This window comes from Aedes albopictus, chromosome 2 (genome assembly GCF_035046485.1).
Source record: "Aedes albopictus strain Foshan chromosome 2, AalbF5, whole genome shotgun sequence".
In the NCBI taxonomy this organism is placed as follows: Eukaryota; Metazoa; Arthropoda; class Insecta; order Diptera; family Culicidae; genus Aedes; species Aedes albopictus.
In genome coordinates, this window is record NC_085137.1 from 118,999,728 (window position 1) to 119,023,414 (window position 23,687).

Here is a 23,687-nt window from a genome sequence, read left to right on the forward strand (position 1 = left end):
TATAAATAATGTCTAAGAGCAGAAGGCATAGAAATTGTTACTTGGGATTCCTATGGTCGCCAAACCCTACGTCTCTCCGGAACCACCAAGAAGGTATTGCTTCAGAGAGGGGCTAGTGCACATCGCACCCACAAGGTTAGCTGCGTAGCCTGCAACAACGAACATCGATGACTCGCTTTGGAGAGTCCATCACGGTAGCATGCTGTGCTGAGCGGACATCAAGAACTGATGCCCACGTGCAACCCGATCTGACCTGCCTGTAAGGAAGGGTATCACTACCCTTCAGGCCCTATCAGATGCACCCGTAGGTTGCAGACAACAGGATCTCACCTACCCCGACCCTTGCCGGGGACCCCTTTCCAACCGCGGGCTCGGATCCAACCCAGTAGACCGACGCCACGACAGCACCGCTACCGGGACTTCCTCTCCGCGGCCACTTAATCGTTGTAAGGGTCGATCTCGACCGCAGGGTACCGGTATGACCTACGAAGCCGACTCCGAGCCCCTGGACCACCTCTTGTACTGCATCTGGACTAGCCATTTTCCGAGTCCACGCGCCACCTCCTCTGTAGCTCCCAGACGATGTGGGTAATAGCCGTTGAAACGGCGTTCCAGCCAAACTCATCCCTACACATCCTCTGGACCAAGTTGTCCGGAGTTGTGTCCTCTCCGCATGTGGCAAGCATGCGGTCACGCATTGTGCGAAAACGCGGGCACACGAACAAAACTTGTTCCGCCGTTTCCTCTAAACCATTGCACACTGGGCATTCGGGAGAATCCGCATGCCCGAAACGGTGTAGATACTGTCGGGAGCAACCATGACCTGTAAGGACCTGTCTCAGGTGGAATGTGACTTCCCCATGGCGCCTATTAATCCAACTATCTACCCTCGGTATCAACCTATAGGTCCACCTTCCTTTGGTGGAACTGTCCCACGCGCGCTGCCATTTGACCATAGAGGCCATCCTGACAGTCCTGTGTATGCCTCTTGTGCCACGCATTTCGAAGCACTCCATGTCCTCACTGATAAGAATGCTGATAGGCACCATACCAGTAATGACGCAGAGAGCGTCGTGTGACACGGTACGGTACGCGCTCGCAACCCTCAGGCACATAAGCCTGTAAGTACTTTCCAGCTTCCGTCGGTAGCATTTAGTACTTAGCGCGGTGCCCCACGCCGGGCCGCCATATAAGTATGGATGTAGCAACACTAGCCAGAAGCTTGCGCTTACTGGCGTACACCGCAGAGCTATTGGACATCATCCGGGACAGTGCCGCAATAGCTGTGGAGGCTCTTTTACAGGCATAATCGACGTGGCTACCGAAGGTAAGCTTATCGTCGATCATCACGCCCAAGTGTTTGACGGAGCGCTTTGACAGGATAGTACAGTCTCCTACACTGATCTCCGTCTGCTGCTCCGACTTCAGGTTGTTAACAACCGTCACCTCTGTCTTGTGGTGAGCCAGCTCCAGTTTCCTGGACCGCATCCACGCCTCCACAACCTTGATCGAGTGGTTGGTAGTCAACTTTACCTCCTCGATCGTTTCACCGTAGACTTCGAGCGTAATGTAGTCGGCAAATCCGACAATCTCCACTCCCACTGGGTACTCTAACCTCAACACCTCGTCGTATATGACATTCCATAACACCGGACCCAGGATGGAACCTTGCGGGACTCCTGAGGTTATGTGAAAGCACTTCCGACCCACCTCCGTGTCGTAGACTAGTACACGATTCTGAAAGTAACTTCCGAGAATCTTGTACAGGTATCCCCAGTATCCCCAGACGCAAGAGCGCATCGGCAATAGCAGACCAGCTGGCGCTATTAAACGCATTCCTTACATCCAGAGTCACTACCGCGCAAAAGCGAATTCCCCTCCTCTTAGGCTCGAGTGCTTTCTCGGCGGTTTTTGTAACCGACAAGATAGCGTCTACGGTGGACCTCCCCTTCCGGAAGCCGTACTGGTTACTCGAAAGACCATTTTCGCCCTCGGTGAACCGCAACATTCTATTGAGGATGATATTTTCGAGCACCTTCCCCGCCGTGTCAATCAAGCATATTGGTCTATATGCCGACGGGTCTCCGGGTGGTTTCCCCGCCTTTGGCAATAGTACCAGGCTCTGCCTCTTCCAAGCTTCTGGGAAAACTCCCTCGTCCAGGCATTTCTGCATAGCAGACCTGAGCATCTCGGAAGCCTCTGCAATAGCTACTTTTAAGGCCAGGTTCGGAACTCCGTCCGGACCTGGGGCCTTACCTACGCTAAGGGACTTAGCTATCCCCGCAAGTTCCACATCGGTGACCCTCTCCTCATCGCCAGCCCCAGTCCCCGGCTGTCCTACGAAAGGAGGCCAAGGACTAGGATCATGACGCGGAAAAAGTCCTCCAATGATCCCCTCCAACATCTCTGGAGATTGCTCTGTAGGAGCCATCACACCTCTCGTCTTGGCCATAACGATCCTGTAGGCGTCACCCACGGGTTCGTATTGGCACTCTGACAGAGACCCTCAAAGCAGGCCTTTTTGCTTGCTCTTATCTCGGTCTTAAGCGCGGCTTTTGCAGCGGCGAACACCACCCGCCGTTCGTTTCGCTCTTCCTCTGATCGTGCTCGCTGCATCCGCCGCCTAGCCCGTAGGCAGGCGCGGCGCAGGTCCGCAATCGCGTCGGTCCACCAGTAAGCCGGTGGCCTCCCATTTCTAGGGTGTACTCGCCTAGGCATGGTCACATCACACGCACGTGAGAGCACCGCTACCAGCTCGTCGCCGTCTAAACCGATTAAGTTTCGCTCACAGCGGAGCGCTTCCCTAAATACCCTTCGTCGAAGTATGATGTCTTCCACCTACGAGGGCTTGGCCTTGGCCTAGCCGCCTCTTCTTCTATCCGCTGCCTGCTGTTATTGTAGTCGATACTGTAGCGAACCGCCAGGTGGTCGCTGTGAGTGTAGCCATCTTCTACTCTCCAGTTCGAACTACTTGTTAGGCCAGGACTACGAAAGGTCACGTCAATAATTGACTCCGCTCCGTTTCGACTAAAGGTACTCTTGGTACCGACATTAGCCAAGTCGCCATCTAAGATGGCCAGTGTTTCTAGCAGGATCTGACCCCGCTGGTTCGTGAAACGGCTTCCCCATTCCACGGCCCAGGCATTAAAGTCGCCCGCTATTACCACCGGCCTTCGCCCTGTTAGCACGGTCGTTAAGCGGTCCAGCATTTGCGTGAATTGCTCGATCGGCCACCGCGGAGGCGCATAACAGCTACAGAAGAAGACCCCGTTTACTTTGACGACCACGAAGCCCTCATAGGTAGTAGACACCAACTCCTGAACGGGGTATTTACCCGTCGTCCATATCGCCGCCATTTTTCTGGTCCCATCCGCGACCCAATTGCCGTTGCCGGCGGGTACTCGGTATGGGTCCGATATGATGGCGATATCCGTCTCCCACTCAGAAACTGCCTGACAAAGCAGTTGCTGAGCCGCATCACAGTGGTTCAGGTTCAGCTGCGTTACCTGCACTGTGATTTGTTGTTCACTGCGGCTTTCTTGAAGGCCGGGCACCTTGGACCACCCATCGGATGTCTGTTGTTCGAGGATTTCCCGGTACAGATCATGCAGATGGGCGGACTCGTGCAGCTATGGGCCTTATGACCTTCAGCGCCGCATCGCCTGCACAGTTTGCGCCTGTCGGGGCCTTTGCAGTCCCACGACTTGTGTCCTGGTTCCAGACACCTGAAGCAAACCTCTGGTGGCTCGTGGAATGTCAGGTGACATACACACCAACCCACCTTTATGCACCCTACTTTAACGGACTTTTTGACGTCCGCCACAGGTAGCTGAACCAAAGCTATCTGTGTCCCTGCTGGCCCTTTCCGTAGCTTAACGGCTGCGGCGGCCACCTGCACATCGCACTGTTGCCGCAGTGCCGTGACGTGCTCTTCCACTTCGGTGATCTCATCGATGTCCTTGACCTTCAGAGTCGCCTCATGTGTCAGAGTCCTCACCAAGGACCTCTTCTGCCAGCCTCTTATAGGCGGCGCCCTTGTGCTCCTTCTGGCGCTTCAGCTCCAGGATCATCTCGCACGTACGAGTACGTCTAATACTGCGTACGTCGGCTCCAAGACCCTCAAGCTTGGCGTCGCTTCGCATCATCTTCAAGACGTCCGAGTACTTGGACTGTTCCGTCTTGATGACGATAGCGTCGCCTTTCTCGCGCTTGGCACCTGCCCTCCTACGCCTTGGCTTGGCGTCCTGCGCTACTACCTGCGGATTCGCCTTCTTCTTCCTCTTCCGCTCTACCTTCGTCCAAGGGGGGTCCTCCCCTTGGATTGCCCTACTTTGTGGCTGTTGAGGGCCCACTAGCGGTCGCAACCCCTTGTTCCCATCGTTCCGGGACGGGCCAGCCTTTTCAGGCCCACCCTTCCCAGCTCTCCGGGAACCCTGGCTGGGGTCCGACCTTCCGGCATTATTACCGACTTTCGGGGTAATGATTCGCCTGGCCTTGCGGGCACCGCCAGACAGCTCCTCGCCTGACGGTTGCCTCGTCCGCTTCTGCGATTGCTTGTCCCGTTTGTCGCGAGCAGTCGCTTCCGCCTTATTCGGACTTCCTGCGAAAGAGAAGGCCTCCGTTTGGCTAAACTTCGGCACTTTCTCATTTGCAGGCTCCGCTGCTGCAGCAGTCAGCAACGCGAGTGCCGCGTGCTCCTGCTTGGCATCGTCGATCGACGCCCTAAGTCGAAGCAAGGCCGTTTTCAGGTCCTTGCTTATGTTCGACTTAGTGGACGCAAAGTCGATGTTTTTGCCAAGCTGCTGCTCAGCCACCTCTATTGCGGACCGTCCTTTGGATCCTCGGTTGACGGCCCTCAACAACCACGCTCCGTCCATAATCTCCACCGGCTGGCTTGCCGGGAAGTGGACTGGAGCACCCACGCTTGAGCTGCGTACGCAACTCCCAGCGCCTATCTCCTCACTTCTCCTTGTCGGAGATCTCATCAACCCGCTTCTTGCGAAGGGGTTGATCCCACCACTATTTCCACCTAGATTCTGATTTTTATTTGACTTCATGATTAAATCCCACGAGTAGCACGGGAAAGAATGTCCACCACGCCAGAGCCCTGCATTAACGCGGTAAGGGACAGCTTACTGTGGGGGGTGCCCAGGTACCCAACAGGCTCCGTTAAAGATCGAGCATCTTTTTCACCCCCTCGATCACTCATTCCTCAGCACGGGTCGCTTGACACCTTGAATTGGGGTTAGTAGTCCTATTCTTAGCCGGCGACTACGCGGCTGACTCGCAAGCGGGGGGTGCGTCAGGCTCCAGGACTTTCGTCCCTGCTGCCCCTAAAGAACAAAGTAGGATGATTTATTTGTACACTTCCTTCATAGTCAATTCATCATACAACATAAGTCTTGCTTGAGTACAGATCAGATATTCTTGCCTTGCCCAACTTCGTCAAACATCGATGAAAAGTGAAACATTTATGCCAGGCCCACGCCACCTAGGCCACTGCGAGAGTCATGATACTTCCCCTCTTACTATCCTCGGTAAACGAATCAATAAATAATTTGACGGCAGAAAGTGATTTGCAATTTATTACGATCCCCGCTATTAGATCATCATGCAACGTGTATTACAACATTCCCCCATAGCTGAAACGAGGGCTTGGCTATTTGCAGAAAAGTGAAATTATTGTTCGTCTCACCCATTTTAGCAGACAGGCACGAAAACAGCAATATGATTCTCCTCCGATCGGTACGTAACGAGCAAGGTCCCTCTAGTGCAGTGGGAAGTAGCCATTCGTCATTTTAATGCCTGACTTCCGCCATTAATCACAATTCTTAATTTATGAGTACGCCAAATTAGGAGCCAAACACCGCATCCAGTTCTTGCTATTGTCTTGGCTGGTGAAGAAAAGCAAAGCGGCACGCCCGGAACATCAACAATGCTCCGATGTGACTCGAATGTGGAGGCAGTTGTTCTTTTAAATACATAAGATATACTTGTTTGGGGCTCAAAGCAAAACGGTCAGCAGAATATAAATAATATCAACAGCGCTGCCCACATCAAAGGAGAAACTACCGAAAGCGTTTCGCAAATAAATTTCCCGCTGAGCCGTATTTCCCGAGTGGCGTTAAGGCGTTCAGGGCTTAATTTTTTTTTCTGTTCGTGTGAAAATATTGCTGGATAGCTGAATCAGAAACCGACTTGACTCGGGCGAGAAATTTGTGAATCAAATATTCTGAGACGTGAATGTTTAGCCGAAATGTTCTTGGTTGTTGTTGGAAAGTCCTTGCCTAGTATGAGGAGAAAATGCATTTAGTTGTTTGAAATGATGGACCATTCCTTACCCGACGTCTCCACTAAACAGTAATGTCTTGCCTTTTATTCCGGAAAGATATGTCAAGACAGAAATGTTCTCTTGCCGTTTGCAAGGAGAGTAACAGTGTTAACCATTTCAATAAGATTTTCTGTTTGTGGCAGCAAAATGACTAGACATTTCTGTATAGTGGAGACGTGGGATTAATAACAACCAAGTGCAGATACCTCTATACTTGTTTGTCTGTTTTTCATTCACTTAACCTTCCTTAGGAAAAACATACATTATGCATATAGGGTAAATAATGAACCTTGACTTTGAAACGTTTCTAAAACAATACATTTCTGAACCGATTTAAGTTCTTTTGGCCTTGCTGGTTACTATCATTGTAGTCTGGCCAATTTGCAGCTTAGACATTATGACCACAATGTGATCAAAAATAAATTTCAGAAGGACCTTGAAAGGAATCAAAAGAAGGGTCCATGTCCAAGCACGGTTGAATGGCTCTTGTTTCATGATTATCAATCTAGATCAAAAATATCGGTTCAAGGAGCAGCAATTCAATTTATCAAATATCCGGTTATTCCGAAAACGGTTTTGGTAGGGGCTGAGGAAGTTATTTCTAGAACAACCTGTTGGATTTGCTTGCGCATTCAATTAAGAATATAACAATATTCTGAAATAAACCCTTCTTAAGCGGATGGGTCATGTGACTTGACTTCAAGCGCCAGCACTTTCAATTTTTCTAACTCTGACGAAGCCGGATAATTGGATATTATCGAACGGCAACTCCTAAGGGAACCTTGATGGGACTGGAAAAGGAACAACTACCATATCAGGTGTTTTGTTTCCGATTTTTGTATTTTTTGTTAGAAGTGAGCACCCATGAAGAATAGGATGAATATGGAAGCACGAGATTACTGATGTCACACATACCCTATACACTACCTCGTTCTTATCTTTCTACCATGGATGGAATAGAAACGTAAAACAGTACCTTAAGCAGTACTACAAAGCATACAGTTCGATAAAGAAGAATAGAATACAGTCAGGCATCGTTCAAAGTGTAAGTGGTTCTGTCAATAGTAATCACTCACGTAGTGCCCTAGTGAAAATAGAGCTGTACATTAGGCTAAACGGTTCAAGAAACCCATCTTGAAATATTCTTCCACCTTTTTGCCTTTCTTGTACACTAAGGGTGCTGGAAAGGCTCTATGTTCACTGCAAAAACGATATTTCGATTGAAAGTTCGCACTTACTCTCTCTCCTAAACAAACGCAAGAAAGAGCGGGATGCGAGAGGAGGCCTGTGCCCCCTCTTTCATCCTTCTCTTTCCCGTGTTTGTTTAGAAGAGGGAGCAAGAAAAAAGAAAAAGCTAGCTACACCAATGAAAGTTCGGAAGATCAAGTCACATTTTCCCATCAGTTCGACGAATTGAGATGATGTCTGTATGTGTGTATGTACGTATGTCTGTGTGCAAAACGTTCACTCATTTCTGAGGCACTCTTGTTGGCCAATTTTTATTATTTTAGCACGAATCGAACCAGAATTTTACCGCATTGTTTTCTTTTGAAAACGATCCAGATCGGTCGAGGTATTCTGGAATTATAATCAACTCAGTGATCTGGGCGAGCGCCGATGGAACTGGTCAACCCGATCATGCGACACATTAAATTGTGATTATTTCCTAATAACCTTAGCATAATTGGTGAAATTAGGCGGAATTCATCAGTGATGACAAGAAAATCCATGACGTCGACCCAAAATTCATGATGGCTACCTAATGTCCAAAGTGGCGGCCCGCAATTCTAGAAAGCGTATGTTAGTGAAGCTTTAGGCCAGGCTCTTAAACCGTTTACATTTGGTATCACAGCGCAACATTTTTTTGTCTCAAGAGCAAACTTATGTGACAGATTTTGGGCCGCTGAATCCGAATCCGGGCTCAGATTTGCTCCAGCACGTCACAATTTTGAGCTATACCTTAATTTGTAGAGCAAAATATGCGATTTTGGGCTTTTTTGATTGCAAGCCATTAAGCATGGAAATATTTTTTTCAACCAATCAAAGCATAAATTGGTCAATTATCACCTAAATGAAAGACTCATGCAAAATATTTCGTTTTACCGAATCGAATTTGATAGTTTTAAACGATTTATGTTAGGTACAATATTTCCCATACAAGTCACCCTCCAAAAGTTGCATGCAAGTTTACATACTGTCATAAAATGGTTAAATCTATCAAATTTAATTTAGTAATACGAAATATTTTGCATGAGTCGTTAATTTAGATGTTAATTGACCAATTTATGCTTTGATTGGTGTAATTAAATATTTCCATGCTTAATGGCTTGCAGTAAAAAAAGCCCAAAATCGCATATTTTGCTCTATAAATTGAGGTATAGCTCAAAATTGTGGTGTGCTGGAGCAAATCTGAGCCCGGATTCGGATTCAGCGGCCCAAAATCTGTCAGAGACACATAAGTTTGCTCTTGAGACAGACCAAAAAATAATTTTTGTTACGCTGTGTTAGCATAGTGGTTAAGGCTATGGCTCGCCAATCCGGAGAGGGCGGGTTCGCTTCCCGTTCCGGTTGGGATAATTTTCTCGACTCCCTGGGTATAGTGTATCATTGTACCTGCCACACAATGTACAAATTCATGCAATGGCAGGCAAAGAAAGACCTTCAACTTATAACTGTGGAAATGCTCAGGGAACACTAAGTTGAAGAGAAGCAGGTCATGTTCCAATGTGAACGTTGAGCCATAAAGAAGAAGAAGATATATGGTATTGGGAAAATATCCGGAGTCCATCAAATCAAATATCGCGGGCTTCGAAGGTACGAGAAAGGCACTATCACGCTTGGTGAATATATTAGAGTTTTTTTTTTTCTGGAAAGATTTCAGAGGGGACAATATTGCAGAACTTTTTTCTGTGATTTTTATCAGAAATTCCTACAGGAATTTTCCTTGAGATTTCTTCGGCAATACCGAAACGGTTGTCTACAGGTGAACCTCCAGGTAATCCTTCAGGAACTCCTTCTAGAATTCTTTCAGAATTTCCTGCAAGGATTGCCTAAGAAATTCATACCAGTATTTCTTCATGCTTGTAGATTTTTTGAAATTTATGGTTTCAGTTATGGAACCATATTATGGAATTTCTCCATTAACCTCTTCGGGAATACTTTCGGAAAGTTTTAATTCGAATTCCTCTATCAAATAATAAAGAAATTTCCCAATCGACTTTTATACTAATTCCTCAAGGGGCTTCTCCAGAAGTTCTTCCAGAGAAGAATTCTTCCAGGGACTTATTCAAAAAAAAATCCGGCAGAAAGTCATTAACGGTTCTAATTAAGAACTCAATCAGAGATTCTTGTAGATTTTTTTAGTGTTTCTTCTGATATTTCATCCAGATTTTTTATCTTATAATTTTCCCCAAAAATTGTCTTATCTTTCATTCAAGTGCTTTTGTAAGCACGGATAATTTAAATAACTTTTTTTTCGGGATTTACTCAGAATATTCTTCTGAGATTCCGTGTTTCCGATGGTCTTTCAAAAATTTCTACAGAAATAAGTTTTACCAGGAATCTTTTTTTTTTGTATTTCTTCGGAAATCAGTCAATTTGTTTTTTTTTCGTTTTTGTTCTTAGAATTCCTACAGAAAATCCTCCAGGGATTGTTCCTATTATTTTATAAGGGTTCCCTTCGAGAAAAACTCCAAAAGTTTCGATAATACCGGGAGTTGTTCTAGGTATCCCTTCAAAAACACCTCGACGAATTTGTCTTCTATTTCTGCTGGGGTTTCTGTAGGATTTCCCCCCGTACTTTCTTCAAAAATTGCACACAAAATTCCTTTGGAAATTGCTGCGAATTTGCTAAAGAAATCTCTTTAGCATTCTTCCAGAAATTTCTTAAGAAATACATTGAAGGATTTCTCAAAACGTATCTCCATAAATGCTTTCAGATATTCTTCCAGGGATTGATTACAGAATTTACTAGAGAATCCTCAAGAAATATCTTTATGTGTTCTCCAAGGTTGCTTCAGGCATTCATCCAGAGATTCTAACAGGCATTTCAACAGGAAGTGTTACAGAAATTCACCCAGAGATTTCTTCAGAAATCCCACCGGAGTTCCTTCAGGGATTTCCGTACCCTCGTTGGGGGTGACAATGGGTCAGAGGGGTGAGATTGTGTCAAAATATTATCTGAAATATTTAAGTAATTATTGAGAAGATCGTACCAAAAGCTTTATGATGTCATCCTCGTAGTTTCCAACCGTTTCTGTTGAAAAAAAATTGATCTCTGGAGCAATTAGTTAATTTTTTATGAATCATCGAAAAAAGCTTGAAAATAAGGCCTTTTAAGGATGCCATTTTCAAGGCTTGATTAAACATCATATTTTAGGTTGATTGATGGTTTTCAGAATCCATCATATAATATTTTATTGTTATGTAGTATCAAGCTTGACCACAACTTTATTAATTTTCTTTGTTGTCAATAAATTCGTTGGTCAATTTACATACACTTGTAGTTTTAAGGAGAATTGACGAACTCCAAATAGTTTTTCATGATATATGCATACATTACTAAAGATCACATTCCAATGAACAAAGGACTTTTTCTAGCAAGCAGCAAAAGTTATTAAACAATGAATATTGCAGTATGCACTTTTGACCCATTCTCACCCCAATGACGGTAGCGATTTATCCAGATTCATCCAGAAATCATGCAGAGAATTTTGAAGGAATTTCACCGAGAAATTCCTGCAGAAGTTCCTTAAAAGTTTTCTGTAAGAATTTCTCCAGAGATGCCTGCAGAAAGTCTCTCACAGATACCTGTCGGAACTCCTCCAGAGATTCATGTATGATTTTTTCCAGAAAAAAATATAGCAGGAATTCCTTCAAATACTCTCCAGGTATCTAGACATGTCGCCATTAGCTCTCCAGGTATACTTCCGGGTGTTCATACACAAAATCTTTCAGAGATTCCTTTACATCTTTTTTATATTCCTTCCGGAATTCATGGATACTCTATAAAATTTCTTCAGAGATTTTTGTTTGAGAATCTTTCAAGAAATTCCTCACGAAAATTTTCTAACATTTCCTTCAGAGGTATCTCCAGGAGTTGTTCCACGAGTTCTTCTTAAGTTGCTATCAGAGATGTCATCAGAAATGTGTCCATAATTTTTCAATACTCTCTATAGCCACAAATAAATATTATTTTTTCAAACTCCTAGAGCCACAGCGGTAAAGGCGTGGGCACGGGAACGCTTCATGCCTGCCACACGATATGCACATGCAAAATGGACATTGACAGAGGAAATGGAAACTTCAAGCACAGTTAATTGGTTCTAATTCCATGACTTTCAATCTAGGTCAGTAAAAATATCCGGCCATGGTCCGTTGAATGACCTAATGAAAAAAAAATAAATAATTATCATCTTACCAGAAAAAAAAAATCCTACAGAAGTCCCTGACAAAATTGTAGTCAAATCCCTGGAGTAGTTCTTGAAGGAATACATTGAAGAAAAACCAGTTTCCATGCACATGTAGAAGAAGGATAAAGGTTCTGATTTATTCCTGATGAAAAATGTTTTTCGTTTTGCAAAAAACATTTGTTCGAAATCTGGTTTAGAAATGATTTTTGCAAAAACGAAAAACATTTTCCATGGAGAAAGTAACAAGAGTAGCCTAGATCTTTTCTCTTCATGAGTACGAAAACCAATTTTGAAATCACTCCTCAAAATACTCCTTAATTGAATAAACAATCAAAAACAAAATAATAAAGAAATGCATCCAGGTTCGTCTTAAAGATATTCCTTCAGGGATTTCTTTTGAGATTTTTGTATGAATCCTTTGATAGATGCTTGCAGGTATTTTGAAGATCCTCGAGACATTTTTACAAAATTTCCTCGATGTATTCCACTGTATATTCCCCAAGAAATTTCTGTAGAAATTCCTCACTGTATGTTTCTAGAAACTCATTAAGTGATTCATTTAAATCAATTCCACGAAATATTCGAGAAGAGATTTTCATAGGAAATGCTCCCAGGAGTGCTTCAGAAGTTCTTTCAAATATTCCAAATCATGATTCTTTGAGAAATTCCTCCGTAGATCTTTTAGGAACTTCTTCCGGATTTCTTACAGAAAATTCCTCAGGAATTATTTCTTGGAACTCCTCCAGAAATCCTTCCATGCATTTTTCAATAAATTCCTCTGAAATCCTTGCAGATCCGTAATTTTTTTCCGTATTGTTTCAGGGATTCCTGAAAGATGTATACAGGAGTTCTCAAAGTACATCTCTTTGAGTGACTGCATGAGAAAACTCTACAGGGATTTTTTAGCGAATTTTCAAGAAATGCTCCCACAGGTTTCACTAGAAATTCTTCAAAAAATCATTAAGATTTCTGCAGGAATTTCTTCATAGTGCTTGCCAGGTAAATATTCTTTTGGAAATTTATGTGACATGACAAGCTACGGAGTCACTCGACTGTCTCCGTCGATTGTGAAAAGAAGCCAACCATGTGCGACTGTGGAATCGAGTTCAGTTCTACGTCTACTGGCGTCGGAGATATTCGAATGACTACGTAGCTTGAAGGAATAAAAGTGCCCATTTAGCGAATAGGGAGTCGTGAGTTCGAGTCTCACCGGAGTACGTGGATTCCTTTTCAATATTCAAACCTCAATTTGTTCATCGAGCACATGACATTGTTTCTGTTGTGCACATGGATGTCAAAGTATTTTCAACAGTGTAATTTCCACATGGCTTGGCCAGCCAAAGTAAAATCAAGAAATTGACAGAGATTTTTGTTCGAATTTTTCCACAGATATCATCAAAAGCTTTTTTATGGAATCCTCACAGATTCCTCCAGAAATTTCTCAAAGAATTCATTAAGATTTCTGCAGAAATTTCTTCATAAAGTCCTCCAGAAATTCCTTTAGATATTCATATACTCATTAAGGAATTCTTCCCGAAATTTATAAAGGATGTTTTTTTTTAAATTTCTTCAGAAAGTTCTTAAGAGGTTCTCCAGGATTTTTTGTAGTGGATTCTCCAGAGGTACCTTTTGGTATTTCTCCAGGAATCCTTTCCAAAGTTCTACCTGAGATTTATTCAGATTCTATTCCAGTATTTTTTAAATATAAATTCAAGGGTATTGTAGATGTGCTAAGTTACTTCATGACATTATGTTTGTACACTCCCAATCAAAAGTTTGGGGTCACCCCTTCAAAAAAATGTCATTTTTAGGTCCATATCTCCGCCAATTTGCGTCCGATTTTAAAACCCTAGGACTCATTCGAAAGATAATAAGTCAAAGAAACTTTAAATATGGTTTTGGGGAAAATTTTACAAAAAAGTCAATGTGAAAAGTTAATCTAAAGTTGCAACATTTTCTATAAAATAAATTTAAACTGGAAGCATTTCCTCACTTTTTGGTTTTTGATTTTTTATTAAATAACGAAGCAATATTTTCAAAATCGGTTTTCGTGCACATGTAGAGTATGGATCAAGGTATCTTCTGATTTTTTTTGTAGTGGAAAATGTTTTTCATTTTTGCAGAAACCATTTTTGAACAAAATTTCACAAAAAAATGGTTTTTGCAAAAATGGAAAACATTTTCCACCTCAAAAAAATTCAGAAGATACCTTGATACATACTCTACATGTGCACGAGAACCGATTCTGAAAATATTGCTTCGTTATTTAATAAAAAATCAAAAACCGAAAAAACGAGAAAATGCTTCCAGTTTCGCCTTAAGGCAGTGTCCCTGGAAATTTGATCAAAAAAAAAAAATAAATAAAAGATAAGTGAGATAATATTACCTAATTTCTATTGCATCTTGCTTTGCTTTTTAGATTACCGTGCAAATGTTCAATCGTCTCAAATATTTGTTCACACGTCAAACACCAAAGAAAATAGCAAGTAAACAAACCGATTATCCCATGCTCCACCCAAAAAGTGTAACCGACGCTTAAAATTGCTAGCAGCGAAACGAACCAATGTATGCTGAAACTGGTGGGAACATATTGTGGTGTGACAAAAAATTTCTGCAGGGGGTCGAATGCGGTGCAAAAAAAGCAATAATGCCTTTCAACTGCTTTTTACCAAACTTCGCCAAAAACCAAGAAAAAAAGTTATTAAGTAAATTAACTCTTGATGTCATCGACCAAAAGATTGGGGTCACTCTCATGTATCTCATGTGGGGTCAAAATGATGTATCGGCCGAAAGTTTGGGGTCACTATCATAAAACATGGAAAAGTGAATTGATGATATTTTTGTCATCTTTCATTCAATTTTAATTCTTCTTGGCTTATTTAAAACATAGTGAATGGTACTCACTGCATAGACATTGAACCACCCATATTTGTTAAAATTTACATTCTAAAACTTGATGTAAAATTGCCTCATTTTTTTAAATGCGGTGAAATGTGTTAAATTTACATAACATTTGTATATATTAAAATCGTTGAATACGTTGAATTAAAGACATCAAACATAAATTTGGTTGGTTATCTTTGAAATGTGCACAAAAGAATTAAAATTGAATTATAGATGAGGAAGATATGTCCAAATCACTTTAACATGTTTTACTAAAGTGGCTAGATGCTGTGCGTATCTGATCGTGCCCAAAAATTCAGGTAATCGATTCGAAATTGACTGAGTTATTGCAGCAAGTGCCCAAAATAGGTCCCCCTGCTCAAATGGTCCCAGACCCTATGACGAAATGAATTTTTCAGCACTGGCAGAGAGTACTATAGGCGAATCTGGTGGAGCGTGCTCTGGCAAACGTTGGTGAGCTGCAGCTGCAAACCGAGTATTATGGCGGCAACCTGTTGACTCAGTGTTATCAAATTTGAAGTTGGCCCAAATAAATGAAAATATTGAATACTAGCTGTCCCGGGAAACTTTGTCTTGCCGTCTTGTGGTGGTTTGACAACTGTTGAGCTCAAAAAAGCACCGCACTCTAGATTCATCTAATTTTCGATCGTGTTGATTTCCTTCCCAGCTCATGAAAAATCAGTACTTTATCAATTTTCTTACTTTTCTAGTTGATTATCGTAACTTTTTGTGCATATAAACACAGCCACCACGAATACGAACCGAACCGTGAAAGAACCATGCTGATCGGCTTATCCGTTTTTAAGTTTTGTTGCCTCAAAGGAACTTCAAACTTATTTATATATATATAGATTCTCAGACGACTACCAATGAATTTGTTTATAATTATTTTGGACATCGAACCTTCATGTTCATTCCTACTATTAGTAATACGTTCCTACTTTCTGATCTATACAACCACATCTCAATTTTGCCCATCATCATTACCCATTACTTTGTGAAATATGATGACAGCACACTCTCATTTCGCCAAAGTTTGCTGTCGATCATAGAGATTTGCCGCGCGTGCAACGCTTCTTCAGATCGTCATCATCACCCTGATCATCAACTACTCACCTACTAACCCAATCGAAAGTAACCAATCCAGCCTTGTTGCATTGCATTGCTAGGTAGGCAGTTCGGGTATCGTGTGTTGAAGGCGGTCTAGCTGCCTACTGCCCTGAGGGGGGTCACGCCATCCAGATTGAGATCGAGATCGATCGGATCGGAACGACTAGCGGATGATGATCATGACAAGGTTCGTCGTTGAACAAATATTACGCGGATCCTCCGTAACTTCTTGTGGTTGAATGAATCCATTGACGGCGAGAGTTTGGAAGAGTCACTGTGCATTTACACACGACAGGCAAAACTCCTCCGGGCTTGTCGATCGCAATACCCACTCATGCCCGTCTCGGTCGGTCATCAGCGGTGCACGCGGTGGAGCATCCCTAGGGGAGAACTTTACTTTTTATTAACTGTTGAAGTTAGATACTTAATGGAATCGAGTCTGCTTCTCAGTACGACTGAATATTTCTTCACCGATTAACTTCTCTGGACATGCCCTGTAGAGTCAGTACATGGCCGGACCGGGATTCGAACCCAGTCATCAACACGGTCCTGCTGAAACAGATGCACTTAAAACTCCGGCTGTGAAACGCTCCTCTTGATAGCTTTACTAGTTCAGTCGATCAATAAACCATTGCGCATTATGCGCCTGGCAAATTGTGTAGGGTGCTGTTGTGATGACGACGAAGACAAGGTGGGCGATGACGGGTCTCTTCGCTCGTTGTCGTGATATAATATTTCGGGTGGACAGCGAAAGGCCGGCCGCGCGTTCAGGCTGGCAGAAGGTTGTACGTGCAATTCGTACCGCGTGCAATCACATGGCTTCCCCACAAGGGTCCGTTCGGGCTCATTTTGGTCGGCGTTGTTAGAGAATTGCAAATTGAATGTTTTGTGACAAGCGTTTGATGGACATAATGAAGAAGGATCGAAAAGGTCGTGGTGATTCGCATGTTGATTAAGCAATCCCGTCTAGTTTGCGAGTGCAATGTTGCTATTTTGCGACTCGATAGTGATCGAGGACCGTGAGGACCTGTGGTGATTACGAAAATTATGTTTTTGCTTTGCAGCTTCGGGAGGTTATGCAACCACTACTGTCAGACAATTTAAATGAGTTCTGATATAGGTAACGAGTTTACTTATTGACTCAATGGGATCTGTATTATGCGTTACCCAACCTTTACCAATTCAGCTTGCAGGACTAGCAGCCCCGTACATTTTTGGAAGACCATACCCATTATATGGTTTAGCTCAGTTTAGAGCATCTCGCTGGTACTCTTACTTAACTTACCGGTCAGATTAAGACCTGAGTGTCATCTGCTGTACGTAGAAGTCGTCTTCATTCAAATCGGTCCATAGTTGTGCGTCTCCAGTTCCGCACCCTGCGAGGGGCTGCAAATCGTCCTCATTTTGATCAACCAACCTAGCTCGCTGCCAGTCACGTCTTCTTGTACCGGTCGGATGACACTCGAGAACCATTTTAGTCTGACATCCTGATGACGTGACCCGCCCATCGTAGCCTCCCGATTTTCGCGGTGTGGACGATGGTAGGTTCTCTCAGCAGCTGATGTAGTTCGTGGTTCATTCGCTTTCTACAAGGCCGGTCTTTCATCTGCATTCCGTCGTAGATGGTTTGCAACACCTTCCGTTCGAAAACTCCAAGGATGTGTTGGTTGGCCCTCTGCACGTAGAGTCCATAGAGGACTACCGGTCTAATCAGCGTTTTGTAGATAGTTAACTTCTTGTTACGGCAAACTTCACTCGATTGTAGAGTTCTGCGGAGTCCAAAGCAAGCTCGATTTCCGATTTCCTCCTACATCTGTTACCACGCCACCTACGGTACTTACAGGGGATACTCAAAATAACTGGGACAGGTAAAATTTTCACTTTTCAAAAAATGTTCAACTCGCTGTAACTTTTTGAAAAGTGCATCAAATATTCTCAAATTTTTACTGTAAGTTCATCAACTAGTTGTGTATCAGTGGTTCGAATTTGGGAAAGATCGGGCTATTCTTCACGAAGATATAAAGTTTCTTGAAAAGGGTATAATTATTCGATAGCCAACTTTGAGCTTTTATATCTCCGGATTCAATTAACTGATTGCAATGAAATTTTGACCATTCATGACTTATATGATGAACTTTCAAAAACGTTTAGCTTAACTTTAAATTTTTAAAAAGAGAAAAAGTTATAAGGATTTCATTCATTTCACGATTTTTTTAGTACATTCATCAATTTCTAATATGCATCCCACTACTTTCTCAATTTATTAGCGGCTATATTGTAACTTTCCTTCAAAACACATTTATATATAAGTCATTTAGAGGGAAATTAATTGAACTATAATTTGCATTTTGAATTTTGAAACGATGTTGAAGTTTTGGATAATTTGGTGTTTTATTAGAAAAATAATCTAATCGTTATAATTTTCTTCCGTGTTATGAATTTTAAGTTAAGTCAAAGGTTTTTCATAGCTCATTATACAAGTCATAAATGGTCAAAATTTCATTGCATTCGGTTCATTGAATCCGGAGATATAACAGCTCAAAGTTGGCTATCGGATAATTTTACCTTTTTCTAGAACCTTTATAACTCCGTGGACAATGGTCCGATCTTCTCCAAAATTGGACTACTGATACACAACTAGTTGATGAACTTACAGTAAAAAATTGAGAATATTTGATGCACTTTTCGAAAAGTTACAGCGAGTTGAACATTTTTTGAAAAGTGAAAATTTTACCTGTCCCAGTTATTTTGAGTAACCCCTGTACAACGTCGCCATTGAGGTGTTCATCGTAATGCTGTCGCTACCTCTCGAGTCACCTCACGCTCGCTCGTGAGAAGATTCCCGTGTTTGTCTCGGCGCTTGTCGGCTTGTGGTACAAAGCCTCGGCATGAGCGATTCAGCTTCTCGTAGATCTTCCATGTGTTTTTTAGCGTAGTACAGCTCTTCCTTTGCGATCTCGTTCTTCCTTCTGGCGCTTCTTCCTCCGGAAGACGAAGTTCTGCCTGTTCCGCGCCTGTCTATAACGTGCCTCAATCGCCCTTGTACGGTATTGCAAATGCCCATGTTGCATTCTTCTAGTTTTTCAGATGTTTTCATTCGCCATCGTACCATTCGTTTCTGTGATTCGGAGTCACGAAGCCTAGTGCTGCAGCCCAGGTACTACCTATGGCGGATCGGATGTCCCTCCAACAATCTTCAAGTGTAGCTGCGCTTAGTTACTTTTTCCTTTTTACAATGAGCATTAGTCATGTATTCATAACTCACAAACATTATATTTTTTACGACACTTTCTTTAACACATTTCTACCTCGTTTATCCATTTTTCACCTGTATGTCTGACATCCGAGCAACACCATCTAGCAACAATTTTGAAAAAAAAAATTACAAACATCTCAAACCAACCCCAAAACGTATTGCAATGATTATGTCGCACTAGGTGGTGTTTTGTTCGAGCTCGCCTGTTTTACGACACCGGGTGCTTACAATTCGCGATGGCAAATTCCTCTTGTCCAGTTTGCCAATGAATTATATCCACCGAAGAGCATTGTGCCCAAGCGGAAATGGCAGCAAGCAGCCAGGAGTAGCAGTCCATACAAAATACAAATATTTTACTCTCACAGTCAGTGGTTGCTTGGTATTGAAGAAAAAAACCCAGTTTAATCCACCTAGTGGTGATAGTGCCTTTCTCGTCGAACATGTACTCATGATCTTTCCTTGGTTGGGATACGACTGGGATAATTTTGCTTCGCAATGTTGGCTTCAGCCTTTCGGGGGAATCGGAAACACTAGTTAATGATTTTTTCTGACGTTTCGGTCCGTATGGAGACTTTTCAAGGGTTCAATCGGTCAAGGTTTCCTAGTCAAGATGGCCTTGATTAACTTTAAAATGTCACACGGAAGCTTTGGTATTTATTGAGTCCGTTCGGTTTGAAACCGTCGTGATGCGGACAATCTCCTACCTATCGGGCGGTCTAGAATTCGGTCCCTGTTTTTGAAATCTTCGACTATTGCTTTGTTTAGCTAGTTTCTGTGCATGGGCCATCATTCCGAAGCATGCTATTTCCATCGACGTAATGCGAACTGTTCCTGAATCCTGAGAATTTAGAAAAGCAATAATTTTAATAAAATTGGGAAACTTAATAATTGAACATATTCCGACGTTACGTTAAACGTAAGACAGAGCTGAAAAATATCAGAGTTTTCAGTTGACTGATTGAGCACCTTCACTATCACTGAAGACCGATCAACATCAAGACGATTATTACAAGCTAGGATATCACGTCTTTCACAATCACAGATGACTTTACGGTCTTCGACATAGTTTTTTCTTCGCACTTTAGGCTATATTTTATTATCATAGGTTTCAAAATTCATGTAAAATTTGACAAAAAAATGCAAGCAAGTGAAATTGCCCATCTAAATCCCATAAAAAAATCCCAGTTGTTTTAGACGCAAAAGAGGATTGAAAATGTTTTGATGCGATAATTTTCATTTTCTCATATAACGTTGACCTATCCTACTGTATATTTTTACACCTCAGTGATTTGATGAGATTGCTGCAGTACAGAAAAAAAGACATATGATTTGTAACATATTGCTATTATATTCATCGTTACAAAAAAATAATCGCCAACTGCTAATCAGGTTGCGTTTCACAAGCCGCTGCTGGCTTGATGTTGGTAGTGAGTAGACGTCAAACGAGCAAAAACGATTAATACTTGATTCAACCGTTGAAAACAAGGACGATGGAGAGCAGTCCTGCAAAATATCAGTGTCAGGGTGAAAACACTCAAATACAGAAAATTGAATGGAAATTTAGCCCGGTCAGCTCTCGCTTTCAGCACGCTGCATGTGAGTGTGAGTACCTATTTCATTTCGCTCCCGTGTTGCTGATCGGAAAGCAACATTGACAGGAAAAACAAAACGAAGAAAATGATAAAAGCAAAATATCGCTATCATAAAGGCCTGTCGAATAATTGCAGCACTGCTACTCACTCTCCAATGGAGAGTGAGTAGAGTAAGACGTCTGTATCTATGTGGCCTTAGTTCAGTCAAGATTTTGTTCTCTTACACATATTTATCGCTTGCATTGACTTTGTTCATTTTTGTAGTTCCTGCGAAGCACCCTAGGAAGCACCCAATGCTGGTTTTGCATCACTATCGGTAGCCTCTAATGTGGTCTGAGCCTATTTTCTTGCTAATCGTTCCTCATGGTTTACAAAAGACCGCGGTTTGATGTGTCGCATGCTTCCGGCTGGACACCCTAGATCGGTCCCGGAACACTATCGGTAAGGTTTCGCATGTAAGGTTTTGGTTAACTTTTGTACTTGGCTACTTCCGGCGTGACATCTGGAACCGGTTCTGCAACACTACCGGTTCCTATATGGTCTGAAAATGTTTTCCTGCCTACTGTTCATCAGGCTATCGAAAAAGCCGCTGTTTGATGTATCGCATGCATGGGTTTGGTTTACTTTCATATTTGGCCACTTCCGGCGGAACACCCAGAGCCGGTTCCGACATACTACCGGTTCAGATATTGTCTGAGCATGTTTTCCTGCCTACTGTTTATCAGGTTATCGAAAAATCCGTTGTTTGATGTGTCGCATGTATGGGTTTGGTTCACTTTCATATTTGGCCACATCCGGCGGGTCACTAGGAACCGGTTCCGGAACACTACCGGTTCATATATGGTCCGAGAATATTTTCCTACCTACTGTTCATCAGGCTATCGAAAAAGCCGCTGTTTGATGTATCGCATGCTTGGGTTTGGTTCACTTTCATATTTAGCCACTTCCAGCGGAACACCCAGAACCGGTTCCAGAATACTACCGGTTCAAAGATGGTCTGAGAATGTTTTCCTGCCTACTGTTTATCAGGTTATCGAAAAATCCGCAGTTTGATGTGTCGCATGTATGGGTTTGGTTCACTTTCATATTTGGCCACTTCCGGCGGGTCACCCGGAACCGGTTCAGATATGGTCCGAGACTATTTTCCTGTTCACCGTACATCATGTTGTCGAAAGTGCCGCGGTTTGATGTGTCGCATGATTGGGTTTGTATCGTTTTCATATCTGGCCCCTTCCTGGGGTACCGATCCGGAACACCTAAATGGCCATTACTCCGGAACGGCTGGACCGATTCGAACCATTTTCAATAGGAAACAATGGGACCAGATTCCGCGTCGAATGAACCGTTGGTCATTAAAATCGGTTGAGGTTTACTGCCAAAAAGTGATGTGAGTTTTTTTTGTACACACACATACACACACATACATACACACACACACACACACACACATACATACACACACACAGACATCACCTCAATTCGTCGAGCTGAGTTGATCGGTATATGTGACTCGACCCTCCGGGCCTTCTATCAAAAAGTCATTTTTGGAGTGAACATATAGCCTTTCCAGTACACTTAGTGTACGAGAAAGGCAAAAAGTAATGACCAACGCAATGCGGAGGGAATCCTTTGGGAGCGCGATCCCCGCTTTTACTCCCTACCATAAAGCTTCCTTTCTTTCCCACTGTGGGTACAGAACCAGGATCAGCGGGATGTACGCGCAAAAGTGGAACATGCAAATCTCCCAGCGCAGACGGGATCGCGGCGAGTGCCGGAGCTGTCGTAATTTTAGAATTTATATAACAAATAAAATAAATAATCTTCCACCTTAAAATTCCGTGGAAAATCAATAATCGTGCCCGGATCGGCGTGCTGCACACGGACTCGCTGTGCTGCTGCTGCTGCTCTTTTCAAAACGGAAAGAATGATTAAGACTATATCAGAAACGTGCTGATTATTATTAAAAATTATCACGAAATGTTGCCGCGGCGGCACGGTTGTTGCCGTAAGGTTAGTCAGCTGCATTGATCGGCTCACAATGGGTAGGAGGCCAACACTTTGAAGGGAAAAATATAGAATGTGTTCCAAAAAGCTTCTTGGGGTGAATAATCAATAAAAATGTCAATTTATTTTATTCTTCAACCACTTAACCTAATTTACAGCTCTTTTGTTGACTAGGGCACTGCGCGTGAGTGATTCCAATTGGCAGATACACTTACCTTTTGTGCAGCGCCTAAATGTATTCTATTCTAATTCTACTATATCGAATTGATTGCCTTTCCGCTACTGTCACTTTTCTATCCTGTCTGTGGTAGAATGATGAGGAAAGCTCCTGGCGAAAAAATGCCGGGGCTGGGATCGAACCCATGACCATCTATTTATGAAACAATCGTGTGACCACTACGCCGCGGCCTCCGGCAACAATAAACTTAACGGTTTATTTAAACTTTCAAACATTAACGACTCCCAACTCAACACAACCCCAAAAAAACTCATTCTGGTTTTTAAACTTGAAATTTCTGAAATTGTTTGATGTTCTTGAGATTAGCTCAAATGTCTCTTCTGTATTTTTTTTGTCAGGGGTTCGTTAAGAAAATAGTAATGGAATTATTCCAAGATTGTGTTCAGAAATGCCTTCAAGTATTCCTTCGTGGGATTCCTTCAATTTTTTTCTAGGGTTCAGTTCTTCTAACATTTTCCCACGAAATATTTCTGTATCATCCAGGAATGCCTCAGGAGTTATCTGGGATTCTTGCAGGAAGAGACGAACCAGCCAAGAGCTGAAAATATCTATACTAAAGACAAATTAATCAATATCCTGCAGGAGCTTTTATTTTTAATTTTCAAGCAGTTCCGTCATGTTAAAATCAGAGCTGGTTTTGAGGTTTCCAAACTTCAGCGTCCCGCAATTCCTCATGGTACGCCCTCAGTCGTGCTGGAATTTCTATGAGAATGCCTCCTAAATTTTCTAGAAAATTATTGAGTAATCGTCAATTCAACGAATTCAGCGAAATTCTCATGAGGATATCTTCAGGATTTATATTCTTTCTGGATCTTTTAGAAGATTCTCGTAAGATTTCCTA

The 23,687-nt window shown here is 42.7% G+C and overlaps 1 protein-coding gene across 1 annotated transcript in view; it reads left to right on the forward strand.

Annotated features, from left to right (window-relative positions):
• Positions 1 to 22,390, forward strand: part of LOC134286175 (uncharacterized protein K02A2.6-like) — a 40,543-nt gene extending 18,153 nt beyond the window's left edge. The window contains exon 3 of the mRNA XM_062847750.1: positions 22,301 to 22,390. Coding sequence (XP_062703734.1) covers positions 22,301 to 22,390 — 90 coding nt within the window. The remainder of the gene's footprint in view (positions 1 to 22,300) is intronic.
• Positions 22,391 to 23,687: the final 1,297 nt, after the last annotated feature.